The sequence below is a fragment of the Amphibalanus amphitrite genome, unplaced genomic scaffold (assembly GCF_019059575.1).
Source record: "Amphibalanus amphitrite isolate SeventyFive unplaced genomic scaffold, NRLGWU_Aamphi_draft 000059F_arrow, whole genome shotgun sequence".
Lineage (NCBI taxonomy): Eukaryota > Metazoa > Arthropoda > Thecostraca > Balanomorpha > Balanidae > Amphibalanus > Amphibalanus amphitrite.
Genome location: NW_024881555.1, coordinates 864,978 through 881,112, shown reverse-complemented (window position 1 = coordinate 881,112; position 16,135 = coordinate 864,978). Strand labels below are relative to the sequence as shown.

Below are 16,135 nucleotides of genomic sequence, written 5' to 3'. Positions count from 1 at the left end.
CACTGGATGTTTATGAAGCAGATTCACAAGGAACCTAGGCGCCCTCTAATGAGCACAACGAAGCTGAAGCGCCATGGTCAATTACCAGATGGCTGCTGATCACGAATGCCGCGTACTTCTTCACGTCCTACCAGGATTTTAAGAATCTAAAATTGCGGTGGCAATCGAGGTACGAGTATGTGAAACTTGCAGAGAACTTCGTATATTTTGTGGTATGCCACATTGCTGAGACTAGGACTGTATTGCTTCTTCATTACGCTACTAAAATACTGCACTTCCGAACATCGCTACCACGAGCGCTGGGGTCGGGCTTGTGTATCACTTCCCGAGTCTATCACAAGGTTTGCGTTTATTTTGCGAAGCACATCCCCAAAACTAATAGCGACGGTACACAGGCGAGTGAGTAGGCTGTGCGCCCCGCCGCCGGCCGAGGCGGCCTGCCTAGGGCAGTGGGCGGCAGCCGCCGGCGCACAACGCCGGTAAATATTAAAAACAACTCTCCTCCGGCCGGTCTGCGGCCGTCCCCGACAGCACGAGCCGACCGCGACACGTCCCGCGTGGCTCCGACGGGCCTAAGGCCTCCGCACCACTCACGCGCGCCGAGAGGAGCTCGGCATAAGCCCGACAAATACTGGCACACTTGTCACCGGACCACCGCGTAGCGGCCCCTCGACAACCACAGCTTCTCGCCGCCGCCCAGAGATGGCAGCAGTGGGCGGCGCTGCCTCACAGCCTGCCGCCACTCCACTCCCCGGGCTCGTCCACAATCGAGGCCGAGGCGGAGCGGATCATTTGCACCAGATAGTTCTCGCCGAAATTGTTATCCCAAAACTGTTGACCCTGACACTCGAACCGCAGCACAAACTGCAGCCGCTCGCCGGGCGAGAGGGCGCCGGCGTGCAGAGTGAACCGGAACCGGTCCGAGAGGCCGTCGCACGAGCCGGGCACGTACTCGGCGCGCAACTCGGGCGCCGTCCGCCACTCGTCCAGCGTGTAGCGCACGTACACCGTCTTGTGAAAGTCCATATTGAGCACGCGAACCACACCGTTGACCGTGTACTCGTCGTTGTTGCAGCAGACGTTTTCGAGTACGATCCGTTCTCGGCGCAGACGGTCCAGGAAGCCCAGGCTGCCTCCGGGCTGTAGGAACATGGGCACCAGCTGTCGCAACGGCGCGCCGCCCGCGCCCGACGACAGCGCCGCCGAGCCGAACGACATCTGAAAGGTGGCTGGCGGCGGCGGCGTGGGCGACGGCGGCCGGGCGGTCATGTCCAGCTCCAGTCCCCGGAACGCCGCCGCGGGCACCGTGGGGATCTCATCTCTAAATGTGTGCACCCGCTGGAGGTCCAGACCCATCGCGTCGGCGAACCGGACGAACTTCTTTCTGCCGGGCGTCTGCGGTGGCGTCTTGCCAGATTTGAGCGAGGTGCTGCGTTTCAGCTGGTCCGGCGGCGCGAACGACGAGGAGGCGCCGCTCGTCGAGGCCGCCTCGTCATCCGCGTCGGCGTCGGCCGAATCGGCAGCGCCGCCGACAGCTCCGCCCTCGGCGCCGAGCGGGGGCCGCTCCACCGGTACGGGGCGGACCGGCCGGTAGTGGTGATCCGGCGGCCGGTGGTAGTCACGCTCTGGGGATCCGTGGCAGTCCCTCTCCCGTGGCCGGTGATAATCCCTCTCCGGCTCGAACGCTCCCCTCATGCAGCTGTACTCCTGCGGGCCGTCGAAGCCGGTCGCTCCTCCGACGGCGCCCTCGAGTTCCTCCTGCTCCGGCAGCCCCTCGTCCTCGGCGTCTCCGGCCCTCGGAGTCTCCGGGTCGGGCTCCAGGTCGAGCAGCTGCATTCCCCGCGCCATCAGCTCGCGGAGGTCGTGTACGTCATCCACTCCGAGCGCGTCGACCATCTCCTCGGTGGCCGAGCTGTCCTCCAGCTCACTGGCGCGGTCCTCTTCCAGCTGAAACTGCGGCTCGTCCGACTCGGCCGCCGCCGCCGCCGCCGCGCCCTGCGTCTGCTCGGCCTCCTCCTCCTCCGTGCTGGCGCCGCTGTCCTCCTGCTGGCAGGCCCGCAGCCAGGCGTCCACCTTTTCACTGGGACTCTGCTGCGGCCGGTTACCCAGGCTGCCGCCCACCATACGGCGGAGACAGTTCTGGGGCGGTGCGGGCCGGTCGGCGCTCTGTGCGCACACGCATCGGCACCGCGCGCCGCCGGGCACGGGCACCGCGTTAGAGCGGCCCGACGGTAGGTCTGCCTGGCCGGCCGCTTGTGCGCCCGCCTGCCCGTCCGCCGGGTCCGCTTGTGCATCGGCTTGTGCGCCCGCTGGTGCATCCGCAGGTCCTCCCGCCTGCCGTTCGGCGTTCCGGGCAGCCTCGCAGCAACAGCAGCAACGCTCGCGGTACCGGTTGCCGTCTTGGTCGCGGCTCGGCCCTGGCTCGCATTCTTTCTTGCACGCTGACCGGTCGGCCTGTCGGCACGCGTCCTGAGTACACTCACAGGTGCAGCAGCGGGCGCCGTCCGGTACAGGCACCGCATCTGAGCGGCCCAAGCAACAATCGGCGCTCAGCTCCGCGGCGGCGGCGGCTGCACCGGCCAGGGCGTCGGCAGGATCGGCAGCCACCGCTCCGGCAACGACATCCTCTACGGCGACACCACCGTCGGCGGCGATGGCGCCGGCGACTGCTGCGGCATCGACAGCGACCTCGTCGGCGATGGGCGCCGCTGCTGCGGCGAGGGCTGCTGCGCTGGTGGCTGCTGCCGCTGCGGCGGCGGTGGCTGCGGCGGCTGCGGCGGCGTCTACGGGGAGTGGATGTAACGCGGAGGAGACTACGGGGGAGCCCGCGTTGTTGGTGTTGTTGTTGGTGGTAGGTGCAGCGGCAGTGGTTGTAGCCGAGTTCTCCGGGAAGTGCAGCAGGACGGGAGACAGGTCGCGGCTGCCGCCGGCCGGCGAGGTCAGCGCGCAGCCGGTGTCGGCGCCGCCGGCCGCGCCGCCGCTCGCCGAGCCGGCCGCGCCGCTCTCCGTGTCGTACTCGAAGAAGATGTCGGCGTCGGCCGAGTCGTTCTGCGGTGCGGCGCCGGGGAGCGGGCCGTCGGGCGCGCCGGCCGCCGGCGAGAGGCGCTCGCGGCGCTCCATGGGACTGGCGCCGCCGGCTTCCGTCGGCAGGCCGGCCTGGCTGGCGGCGAGCGAGATGCAGGCCGACTGGAGCAGGTGCAGCCGGCCGGACTCTGGCGAGGCGGGCCGCTCAGGCGCGGCGCCGGCGTCCAGCTCCATGGCCGCCGTCCGCGCGCAGGCTACGCGCCATCTGTGGACACCGAACAGCGCATTACTGACGCCGCCCTCGAAGGCAGTCATCGGTGAGACCGAACGGTCGGAGCAACACTACAGCGCAACCGCTGACGGGCATCCAAACAAACAAATCTTAACACAAACAAACTGAAATGAAATGCGAACGTTTAGTCGATCAGTTCAAACGAAGCAAGACGTAAATGCCGCTGTAATCGAGACAACCAAAGGCAACGACCGCAGAGCCAATTATCAATTGAAAAGAACAGTCGCTCCGTGACATTTCTAATCCACGCACCTCCCACTAGAAAAGGCTACGTCATGGGACAACAAATGCGACATTGGAGTAGAGCCTGCTATTTTGGCTCAACCTTGTGACCAAATAAATGCACCTTCCCGACAGCTCGACCACATCACACGAACAGATATTTACGTTTTCGCCACCGGTAGACACACAAACAACATTATCGTTTATCAACAGGCTTCCCGATCAATATTTCTCCGGTCATAAGCCATGACCAATCCCGACTCGTATGCCAACTGTTGCGACTCAGCTGCCCCGGGCGGCGTCCCGCAGTCGCCGGGGGCCAAGAATTGATTGCACAAACGCCGTCGCCGGGCCCGGTGGTGCCGTGGCGTCGCCAGAGCTAATTTTAACCGCCAACGGAGGGAGTCCTGTCGATCGCCGTCACAGATTCGGCGTGACAGCGTCTCAGGTCCCTCCCCCATCCATAGGCGGCGGAACGGGGAGGGCACCGGGGCACCGTGCCCCCCTTTGATTTTGGCATTTTAACATTAGCCCTATGGGCGTTGCATGGAAAGAATGGGACCACAAGTCGGCAGTGCCCCCCCCCCCCTTAATTGAAGGTGTTCCGCCGCTACTGCCCCCATCCTCTATCGTCCTCTCACTCTCCCTCGCTCTTTCAAGAGACAAGAAGCTACCCAGGGGACGACTGTGTGAGATGAGTCATGAGGGCAGACTCAAGTCACTGGTCTGGTCATCGTGAGTCTAAAAAGTGCGACTCGAATTCTCAAGAGGAGACCGACACAACAAAGCAAACCGGTGCTAAGTGCTACGAGGCGAGCCTCTCAGCCTCTTGCCGGCGTCAAATCGCCATTCGCCAAGAGGCTTTCCAGCTAGGACCGCCTGAAGCCGGGGACGTCAAATACGGAACGATGCTTCTGCCCAGTCATCCAGGCCTACTCCAAGATCCGATGGCACAACAAATGTGTTTGTTTAGTGCCGATTTGACGGGTAGTCAACTCAGCTGAAGAGGAGACTCATCGTCTTTGACAGAACACTGTTTATGACGATATTCTCGGCCTATTGGTGGCTTGTCCCATCCCGTCCGTGATTTGTTATGTAACCCGGTTATTTTTAAACGGGACCCATTCTACCGCCAGAAGGAAAAGGTAACTGATTGTAAAAGAAGCTCATAGCATGGAATTTCAAGATCTTATTCTCGTTGTTAGCTGCGCCTAAGCGAGGCGCCACCGATCTGGCTAACATAAACCATGCCCGGCTATAGATAGATCGTTCCAGAACGGCGCAGACGGCTCCCGAATAGCAACTGCGCCACAGACTGTCCAGGTAGCCCGCCGGTACTGGAGCAAACTGACTGACTGGAGTCTGACTGACGGCCCAGGTACCGACCGACACCCGCCAGACACGCAGCCGACACCTCGTGCCAACAGTGAACCGAGGTCAGTTTCGGGGGCCCACACTCCACCACGACAGCCATTGCCCCCGCTGACGCACACTCAGACGCCGACGAACTGATGACGTCACATACCCGGTGACGTCACTCGTGGCAAGGTCACGTGACCGTCGCCGGCGGCGTCGGCGGTAAAAATAGAGGCCGTAACTGCGGAAGGCTGATGCAACCGGGCCAAATGCACGCGACGACGGCCATCGACAGTTCCGGGTTTGGAACGACGACGCAGGGCGACCGACGGGGCAGGTGGCGGCCGCCGCGCCGGGCGAGACGCCAGGGCGACTGGCGGCGCTCCTGTACCTACCATCCGCCGCGGCTACTCACTGTTGGAGCCGCCACACACACAGGCACAGCAGGCCGCAGAGCGCCGCGGCGGCACACAGCCGGCAGCAGCAGCAGCGGTCCGACATCGCCACCCCTTCCCGCGTCCCGTACGCACCGTGCCGACTGGCCGCCCGACCACCGCGCGCAGAGCTCGCCACCCGACTGGCGCCGGCGGGCGCGGTCACCGCCGCCGGCGCCGCGGCCCGGTCACGGGTCACAGGGGCGGAGCCAGGCCGAGAGGGAGGGGAGGGTCAGTCACGCCACTGCGGCGTCTGCCGGGGGAGAGGGAGGGGTGGGGACGACAGGGTTCGGATCGGACGAGTCTCGCGGGAAGGTGTGTTGAATGAATGGGTGTTGAAAGCTAGGGCGATGCCGAAACATACCTAATTGAGGTGAAGCAAAGTCTGGTCAAAAATAACGAAAAACGGCACAAAAAACAAGGCCCTGTGATTGCACCGTGAAAAAACAACGGAGCCGTCTAAACGGTAAGCACCGAAAAGGGGATGACGATTGATGACAACGCTTCCTTGGAAGCTGAAGCTAAAAAATGGATGAGTCTGAGCAGACGATGGGATGAATTAGATGGGACTTTAAGGATAGATGGCGTGCATTTCAGTGCCTTGATACACATCCGATAACAGCGAAGCAAACCCAATCATGAGCAAACGCCGTGCGGAGTCTTAGTGATTGCACATTGTCAAATGGTACCGATGGAAGTAAGCCCTAGGCATTGGTCAGCTCATAAACACACCGCCAGGAGGGCCACTGACGGATGCTGGCCGTTCTACATTTAATAAACTTCCTCTTCTGTGCATTGGAATTCCGGGGCAAAGGTTCTGAAAACGCTTAATGACGAGCGACAAGCCATTAACAGGCGACGTTCGTAGGTGCATTTCCAAATATAAGCAGCGCTGTTAGACGGTGTCCAAACAGACGGGCGTTTGTCCCAAACAGATCTGTTTCCGCCCAATAAAAAGTCGCACACCATGCTAACAGGGACCGGAGACGATTTTATTTCTGTCGGTCATGAAGCCCAGTCACGCCCAGCAGTCCCTGCTTTTTCTTCGACGTACTTTTTTAAAGAAATTTAGTCCGAATGGATTCATGAGTGACTCTCGGCCCGGGTGTCACGCTAACCAGTGTTAGGTATGAATGAAATCACGGACCCACCTCTCGGCCCTGCCCGAGCCTGTCACCAGTGATAATTTTCATCAATGGTTTAAACATCCGTTACAACGAAAGCCAATTAACTGACTTGTTCATGTTCATGAATCGTTTTTGTAGCCTGGAACACATGCGGTCACGGACTTCATCCAGCCTGCATGGCAACACTGTACTTGGCCAGTGGCCAGGCCACCATGGTTTGGCACCGGCAGGTCAAACGCACGCGTCGTCACCGTGCTATTCTATCGCGTTTTGCATGCCCATTGCCCACTTACTTCTTTGACCCTAGATGGCGCTAGCGCCGACCGCCTGAAGGTATGCTGTACCGCATACTTAGAAAACGATACATAGATGGCGCTAGTGTATAGCGCCGGAAGGTATACTGTGCCGCAAGGCTCGGAGCCAACGGGACCGCCCGCGGACGCCGCACTAAATGCACGCGCATGCTCCTAAGTCTGACGTTTGCATGGGAACTTCAAAAAAGTCAAGATGTATGCATCTACTGTGCTTTAGCTCAAGTGTTTATTCGCGATGAGTAAGTCCATTATTCATCCCGTAAGACGCAAATTTTACCGCTAAACTCGGCAGACCATGAGGGCGTTAAGCGTGCCGTTTGACCGTGAAACAAGCGTCAATCAATATTGGCCTTTGGTAAGCCCGGATAAGGTTGAAATTGATCGGTCTAGCGGTAATGCCTGCCCTGTAGCCCGACATTTCAGCAAATGCGCAGCAAGGGAAGCTTTTAAGTAATAATAAGTGTTTTTTTTTTGCGTTGTTTGCGGTGTTAAATTTGTTTGCGGTTGGCGGCCGCTTTATCGTTTCTTTTGCGGTGTTTGCTTTTGGCGGCGGGCGGGCGATTTTTAGGCGTTTTCGGTTGGCGGTTAGCGGGCGTGCGATGCGGGCGGTTTTATTGTTTTGCGGCGTTTTTGCGTTTTTTTATTTGCGGTTTGCGGCGGGCGGGCGTTTGTTTATTTTTTGCGATCTTTGCGTTGGCGTTTCGGGTGTGCGTTTTGCGCGTTTTGCGGTGTTTGCGTTTTGCGGCGGGCGGGCGTTTTTCACAATTCAAAGTCCAAACCTTCGGGCCACAGCGCTCCTCGAAAAGCGCTGCCCTCGAGTAATAATAAGTGGTTCTCATGAGTCGCATTCCCCATGGGACAAAGTTAGCTTCGCAAGAGTTGATAAGAATGGAGCGGCATCGGCAGAATAGTTAAGCCCGTCGGAAGTTGGCATGGAATCATAGGTATACATCCTTTAGAGCTAACTTGAGCAGTCAGAATGCCAATTAAATCATTTCAAACTTCACCCAGACTTAAGACTGCCACAGCTGTCTTTGTTTTCGTCTGAGTTTCTTTAAACCACTTAAGTGTTGTAAAAGAATGGCAAATGAGATGCAAGTTTTTACAGATCAACGTATTTGAGAAGATGAAAATCCAAATAATATTGAGAGCTAGTGTGCTTTATCGGATTCATATGCCGCAACGTGGGCATAACACACGAATAACAATGATTTAACTTTCCCCGACCCAGTGCCTACATATGGAATTGAAACACGGTACCGTACTTGTATTACAATATAAGTCGGCGGTCTGGGGGCTGCTCACTGCTATTCATACACAAGCGCGGTGTTCAAGACCGGTAAAACGTGTTAACCACCGTCAGCCACTACGGCTGTGTCTGATAACTCAGCGGGCCGTAATAGCGGCACGTCTCTGCAATTAGAGAATCGTTCTCACGCTATTGAGCCGAGAGCCAGGAGCTTCAGCACAACATGTTTTCACACACTCCACAGTACACACTCCACACAATTATGGTGAGATTGCGCTAAGTGCGCCACACACACTGCACAGTGGTGTGCAGAGTTCTATTTAGAGGAACCTTTTGCAGTCTGACCTCACAAAGCTTGATATGAAAGCCAACTGAAATTCATTACTTGCTGCTAACGACTAGGTATTTGATTATAATTAATTTTACAATCGAAATACTACCCCAGCTGGAACATTTTGATTTGAAGCTTATAGACACTTAACCCTCGCCGGCACACGGTTGATGCAACCCCCCCCCTAAGGTTTTTCGCGAATAACTCGCGTAAAAAGCGGCCGATCGCGACGAAACTTTCAGTACCCTCGCATTGATCAATTTTACACGTTCCCTGAAAATTTCATGACCCCGACCCCAATGACCTTTGACCTGTGACCTCATTTCTGAGACCATGTTTGGCCGGAATCGCGATTCGGCGTATGTCGGCTCGCATTAGCCGCGCGTTTGCAAGCTTTTCGTGGGTTCAAACGTTCAAACATGTGATTTGATGTTGCTCCCATACATTAGGGTGGGTGTGAAGGTCACCTGAAGGTCAGGTCAGGTCATTGACCTTTGGTGACCGGACCCCATTCGAAAGTAAATTGGCTGGTGTCGCAAGTTTCCTACCACGCAGCAAAGCAAGTGGCGCAGCCGCTTGTCTAACTTACTATTCAAACAGAATCCGTCTGTTTGTGTGTCCGCACATCGTGTAGTGGGTTCAATTGACCTCGCCTACAGGGCAGACGGTACGGCGTAGGAAGTTGAAATTTGCACACCTTATAGGTGACAGAGCGGGTCAGCGCCTTTTCTAGGTTCCGACTCGCTGGGGTGCACGGTTCGCGCGTGAAGCGCGCCGGAAGAACGCCAATGAAATTTTGATCGGTTCGTAGATCTTCATTGAGAGCCGGGGTCGACAAACTTTGTGAGCTAAATGCATGCCGATCGGCGGCGGGTGCCTCGCATTGAAGGATGGTGAAATTATTGATTTTGATAAATGGTGGCGAAAAAATGTGTTGATTGTTGCTAAATGGGTACAGTTTGTGATACGAGTTTACAAATCCACCGCGTTTGCCGCAATGCGCCACAATTATCTCGGGGCGTCATTTTTGCCGCAAAATCGCACAGTTTTGTCCAAATAGTCCGATAGGGGTGCAATTTGGTGCAAAGATGCATGCTCAATCGCCGGGTGAAAATACGCCGCGTTTGTCGCAATGCGCCACATATGCCACAAGGCGTCATTTCCGACAAATACGATTGAACGTAATGGAATGGCACGAATAGGGGCAGGGCTGGGAACACTTTAAGTCTGATATTTTAGTACTGATTTTATCCAATTATTCTGTGACCTGACATGACCCAGCGGTGTTGGTAGGGGTAGGGGTAGGGGTAGTGGTAGGGGTAGGGGTAGTAGTAGGGGTAGTAGTAAGGGTAGTGGTAGGGGTAGTGGTAGGGGTAGTGTTAGGGGTAGGAGTATGGGTAGTAGTAGTGGTAGGGGTAGGGGGTAGGAGTAGATGTAGTGGTAGGGGTAGGGGTAGTGGTAGGGGTAGTGGTAGGGGTAGTGGTAGGGGTAGGGGTAGGGGTAGTGGTAGGGGTAGGGGTAGTGGTGGAGGCAAAAGCAGAACAGTGGCCCGGGCTGATCCCAGCGGACGAGAGGTGACCTATGTGACCTGGCCTGACCCAAAGTGACCGGGGCTGACCCCTTTGACCCGTCTTGACCCCGTATCACCCAAATTTCATCCAACAACGCCCTCAGAACAGTTCTTTTTTAAATTCTCTTCACATTTCCGTCCATATCTATGCTTCTAGACCAGTGGTCGGCAGGTCATTCGGGGTCGTGCCCCCTTTTTGGGCGCCAGGCAGGGCCATTACCCCCACCTACCAGACCCCATTGCTGACACAACCAAGTTTACTGAAATTCCATACCGTCCTGGAACTCTTTGGGTATTTGTGCATTTCCAATGCATCAAATTTAAAACATGACACTTTCTCCACAAAACATTTAATACCTATATCCCAGTAGCGGCGGAACACCTTCAATTAAGGGGGGGGGGGGGCACTGCCGACTTTTGGTCCCATTCTTTTCATGCAACGCCCATAGGGCTAATGTTAAAATGCAAAAATCAAAGGGTGCACGGTGCCCCGGTGCCCTCCCCGTTCCGCCTCCTATGCTATATCCCATTTAACCCTTGTACAGCCCTCTGCAGACTGCGCGGTAGGTATTATTTTTCCGACAAAACTGATAATAATTCAAAAGTCATGTTATCAGTCGGTCGAAACTCACTGCAAATAGATGCGCCATGCTCCACTCCTTCGATAGGGCCTATCAATAAACAAAGCATACGCCTTGTGTGGCAACAAAATGTAAGAGTTTGTTTTGGGGGCAAATATAAACTTTTGGGTTTTGTTGCCAAACTGGATGGAAAATGCATACGATGATAATGCCAATCTAAGCCGCGGAGTCTCGCGCATCTTGCTGTTACGATTTCCGAGTGCCCGATAGCATAGTATTCGCGTTATTCTCGGTTTTGTTGAAAAAAGAATACCTACCACGCAGTCTGCAGAGGGCTGTACGTATAGGGGCGGCGGGTGGTTTTTCGTTAAAAGCTCACGTAAAAGGCATTGGATCACGACCAAATTGTACCCTCGAGTTAATCATTTTTTTTTACCAGCCCGGAAAATATGACCTGAGACCAGTTTTACCAACAGAAAAATAACCGCCTGCCGGAATTTTTGCCTCAAGACCGCTTCACATACGGAGCGTGAACGCGATGGGCTCGTAAGCGGATAGGGCTTTACCGTTTACGCTCCATATGTGAAACGATCTTTAGGCAAAAATTCCGGCAGGCGGCTATTTTTCTGTTGGTAAAACTAGTCTCTGGACCCATAATGACCGTTGGCTTATGAGCTTTTTCTGGAGATCATCTTGAGCCATAAAATCTCACTTCAAGAAGTTATAGCGGGTCCCGATTTTCTCGACACTTGTCATTGCCCTCTTGAATGAGACGGAATGACCAAGGACCTTAAAAATGGGCAGCAGCGGCTTCCTATTGTCACGGGTAGCACGCTCGTCTTTTTTTATGCACAGCTCCATATCAGAGTCCGAGAGGCCGCGGGGGTCCGATCGACTCCTCCCCCTTACGTTAGCGGCTGTTGAAACGCCAACAGACGGGCGACGGTTAAAAGTTGCAGCTGCTTTTGTACGACTGTACGGAGGGGTGAGATGGTGAGGCGAGCAGGTACGTGAAAATTGGTATCTAATCAATGTGTGCTGTGCCTTTGGCCTGGGCTAATCTTTGAACCCTGGGATGCAACAGTCACGATGGCTCCATCACTGGAGCTACAAACTCTAAAAAGATAGGCTTTCTCAGAATCCCTCATTACCCCCACCGAAAGGGCTCCATTACCCCCAAAGGGGGCATGCCCCACCATTTGCCGACCCCTGTTCTAGACGACACATCGACATGAATCAAACACCATTCGAAAGCAAATTGGCTGGTGCCGCAATTTTTTCCTACCACGCAGCAAAGCAAGTGGCGCAGCCGCTTGTCTAACTTACTATTCAAACAGAATCCGTCTGTCTGTGAGTGTGTGTGTCCGCACATCGTGTAGTGGGTTCAATTTGTTACGCCTACAGGGCAGACGGTATGCCGTAGGAGGTTGAAATTTGCACACCTTATAGGTGATAGAGCGGGTCAGCGCCTTTTCTAGGTTCCGACTCGCTGGGGTGCACGGTTCGCGCGTGGGGCGCGCTGGAACAACGCCAATGAAAATTTGATCGGTTCGTAGATCTTCATTGAGAGCCGGGGTCGACAAACTTTGTGAGCTAAATGCATGCCGATCGGTGGCGGGTGCCTCGCATTGGCGGATAGGCAAGTTATTAATTTTAATAAATGGTGGCGAAAAATGTGTAGATCTTTCGTTCAACAGGAGCAGTTTGCGATACGAGTATACAAATGCACCGAGTTTGCCGCAATGCGTCACTTTGGTGACAAGGCGTCATTTTTGCCGCAACTCGCGCAGTTTTATCAAATATGGTCCGATATGGGTGCAATTTGGTGCCAGGATGCATGCTCAATCGCCTGGTGAAAATGCGCCGCGTTTGTCGCAATGCGCCACATATGCCACAATGCGCCATTCCGACAAATACGATTAAGCGTAATGGAATGGTACGAACAGGGGCAGGGCTGGGAACACGTTAAGTCTGATATTTTAGTACTGATTGGATCCAATTATTCTGTGACCTGACATGACCCGGCGGTGTTGGTAGGGGTAGGGGTAGGGGTAGTGGTATGGGTAGTGGTAGGAGTAGTAGTAGGGGTAGGGGTAGTGGTAGGGGTAGTAGTAGTGGTAGGGGTAGTAGTAGTGGTAGGGGTAGTAGTAGGGGTAGTAGTAGGGGTAGTGGTAGGGGTAGGAGTATGGGTAGTGGTAGTGGTAGGGGTAGGGGTAGGGGTAGATGTAGTGGTAGGGGTAGGGGTAGTGGTAGTGGTAGGGGTAGTGGTAGGGGTAGTGGTAGGGGTAGTGGTAGGGGTAGTGGTAGGGGTAGTAGTAGGGGTAGTGGTAGGGGTAGTGGTAGGGGTAGTGGTAGGGGTAGTGGTAGGGATAGTGGTAGGGATAGGGGTAGTGGTGGAGGCAAAAGCAGAACAGTGGCCCGGGCTGATCCCAGCGGACGGGAGGTGACCTATGTGACCTGGCCTGACCCAAAGTGACCGGGGCTGACCCCATTGACCCGTCTTGACCCCGTATCACCCAAATTTCATCAAACAAAGCCCTCAGAGCAGTTTTTTCAAAATGTTATCTTTACATTTCCGTCCATATCTATGCTTCTAGACGACACATCGACATGAATCAAACACCATTCGAAAGCAAATTGGCTGGTGCCGCAATTTTTTCCTACCACGCAGCAAAGCAAGTGGCGCAGCCGCTTGTCTAACTTACTATTCCAACAGAATCCGTCTGTGAGTCTGTCTGTGTGTCCGCACATCGTGTAGTGGGTTCAATTTGTTACGGCTACAGGGCAGACGGTACGGCGTAGGAGGTTGAAATTTGCACACCTTCTAGGTGACGTAACGGGTCAGCGCCTTTTCTAGGTTCCGACTCGCTGGGGTGCACGGTTCGCGCGTGGGGCGCGCTGGAAGAACGCCAATGAAATTTTGATCGGTTCGTAGATCTTCATTGAGAGCCGGGGTCGACAAACTTTGTGGACTAAATGCATGCCGATCGGTGGCGGGTGCCTCGCATTGGCGGATGGGCAGGTTTTAATTTGAATAAAAAGTGGCGAGATAATGTGTTGATTTGCATTCAATGGGAACAATTTGTGATACGATTATACAAATGCACCGCGTTTGCCGCTATGCGCCACATATGTCCGAAGGCTTCATTTTCGTCGCAAATTGCACAACTTTGTCAAATATGGTCCTATAAGGATACAATTTGGTGCCAGGATGCATGCTCAACCAACAGGTTCAGATGCGCCGAGTTTGCCGGAATGCGCAACAATTATCTCAGGGCGTCATTTTTGCCGCAAATCGCACAGTTTTGTCAAATATGGTTCGATATGGGCGCAATTTGGTGCAAAGATGCATGCTCAATCACCGGGTGAAAATGCACCGCGTTTGCCGTAACACGCCACATTTGTCACAAAGCACCATTTCCGACAAAATCGATTAAGGGTAATGGAATGGCACGAATAGGAGCGGGGCTAGAAGATCTTTTAAATTATGATTTTTTAAAAACATTTATTGGATCCAATTAGTATGTGACCTGACATGACCCAGTGGTAGGTAGTGGCAGTGGTAGGGGTATTGGTAGTGGTAGGAGGTAGGGGTAGGGGAAGGGGTAGTAGTAGGGGTAGGGGTAGGGGTAGTGATAGGAGTAGTAGTAGGGGTAGGGGTAGTGGTAGGAGTAGTAGTAGGGGTAGGGGTAGTGGTAGGGGTAGTAGTAGGGGTAGTAGTAGGGGTAGTGGTAGGGGTAGGGGTAGTGGTAGTGGTAGGGGTAGGGGTAGTGGTAGGGGTAGGGGTAGGAGTATGGGTAGTAGTAGTGGTAGGGGTAGGGGTAGTGGTGGTGGTAGATGCAGTGGTAGGGGTAGGGGTAGGGGTAGTGTTAGGGGCAGTGGTAGGGGTAGTGTTAGGGGCAGTGGTAGGGGTAGTGGTAGGGGAAGGGGTAGTGGTGGAGGCAAAAGTTGAACAGTGGCCCGGGCTGATCCCATCGGACGAGAGGTGACCTTTGTGACCTGGCCTCACCCAAAGTGACCGGGGCTGACCCCTTTGACCCGTCTTGACCCCGTATCAGCCAAATTTCATCCAACAAAGGCCTCAGAACACTTCTTTTTTAAATTCTCTTCACATTTCCGTCCATATCTATGCTTCTAGACGACACATCGATTTGAATCGAACACCATTCGAAAGCAAATTGGCTGGTGCCGCAATTTTTTCCTACCACGCAGCAAAGCAAGTGGCGCAGCCGCTTGTCTAACTTACTATTCCAACAGAATCCGTCTGTGAGTCTGTCTGTGTGTCCGCACATCGTGTAGTGGGTTCAATTAACCACGCCTACAGGGCAGACGGTACGGCGTAGGGGGTTGAAATTTGCACACCATATAGGTGACGTTACGGGTCAGCGCCTTTTCTAGGTTCCGACTCGCTGGGGTGCACGGTTCGCGCGTGGCGGGCGCCGGAAGAACGCCAATGAAATTTTGATCGGTTCGTAGATCTTCATTGAGAGCCGGGGTCGACAAACTTTGTGGACTAAATGCATGCCGATCGGCGGCGGGTGCCTCGCATTGGCGGATGGGCAAGTTTTTAATTTGAATAAAAAGTGGCGAGAGAATGTGTTGATTTTCGTTCAATGGGAACAGTTTGTGATACAAGTATTAAAATGCACCGCGTTTGTCGCAATGCGTCACATTTGTCCCAAGGCTCCATCTTCGTCGCAAAACGCACAGTTTTGTCAAATATAGTCCGATATGGGTGCAATTTGGTGCCAAGATGCATGCTCAATCGCCGGGTGAAAATGCGCCGCGTTTGTCGCAGTGCGCCACATATGCCACAAAGCGCCATTTCCGACAAATACGATTAAGCGTAATGGAATGGCACGAATAGGGGCAGGGCTGGGAACACTTTAAGTCTGATATTTTAGTACTGATTGGATCCACTTATTCTGTGACCTGACATGACCCAGCGGTGTTGGTAGGGGTAGGGGTAGGGGTAGGGGTAGGGGTAGGGGTAGGGTAGTGGTAGGGTAGTGGTAGGGGTAGGGGTAGGGGTAGTGGTAGGAGTAGTAGTAGGGGTAGGGGTAGTGGTAGGGGTAGGGGTAGGGGTAGTGGTAGGAGTAGTAGTAGGGGTAGGGGTAGTGGTAGGGGTAGTAGCAGTGGTAGGGGTAGTAGTAGAGGTAGTGGTAGGGGTAGTGGTAGGGGTAGTGGTAGGGGTAGTGGTAGGGGTAGGAGTATGGGTAGGAGTATGGGTAGTAGTAGTGGAAGGGGTAGGGATAGATGTAGTGGTAGGGGGTAGGGGTAGGGATAGGGGTATTGGTAGTGGTAGGGGTAGTGGTAGTGGTAGGGGTAGTGGTAGTGGTAGGGGTAGGGGTAGTGGTGGAGGCAAAAGCAGAACAGTGGCCCGGGCTGATCCCAGCGGACGAGAGGTGACCTATGTGACCTGGCCTGACCCAAAGTGACCGGGGCTGACCCCTTTGACCCGTCTTGACCCTGTATCACCCAAATTTCATCCAACAACGCCCTCAGAACAGTTGTTTTTTAAATTCTCTTCACATTTCCGTCCATATCTATGCTTCTAGACGACACATGAATTTGAATCGAACACCATTCAAAAGCAAATTGGCTGCGTGCCGCAATTTTTTCCTACCACGCAGCA

The 16,135-nt window shown here is 54.6% G+C and overlaps 1 protein-coding gene across 2 annotated transcripts in view; it reads right to left on the bottom strand.

Annotated features, from left to right (window-relative positions):
- Positions 1-332: 332 nt before the first annotated feature.
- The window catches only part of LOC122378455, a 29,774-nt gene continuing 13,971 nt past the window's right edge, over positions 333-16,135 (bottom strand). Inside the window, exons 1-2 of one of the 2 annotated variants that reach the window (XM_043359541.1) lie at positions 5,310-5,467; positions 333-3,289 (exon numbers count right to left, since the gene is read on the bottom strand). In XM_043359541.1, coding sequence (XP_043215476.1) covers positions 727-3,289; positions 5,310-5,395 — 2,649 coding nt within the window. In that variant the 5' untranslated portion in view covers positions 5,396-5,467 and the 3' untranslated portion in view covers positions 333-726. Of the gene's footprint in view, positions 3,290-5,309; positions 5,468-16,135 lie in introns of those variants that run through there. The other variant, XM_043359542.1, reaches the window with a different exon arrangement.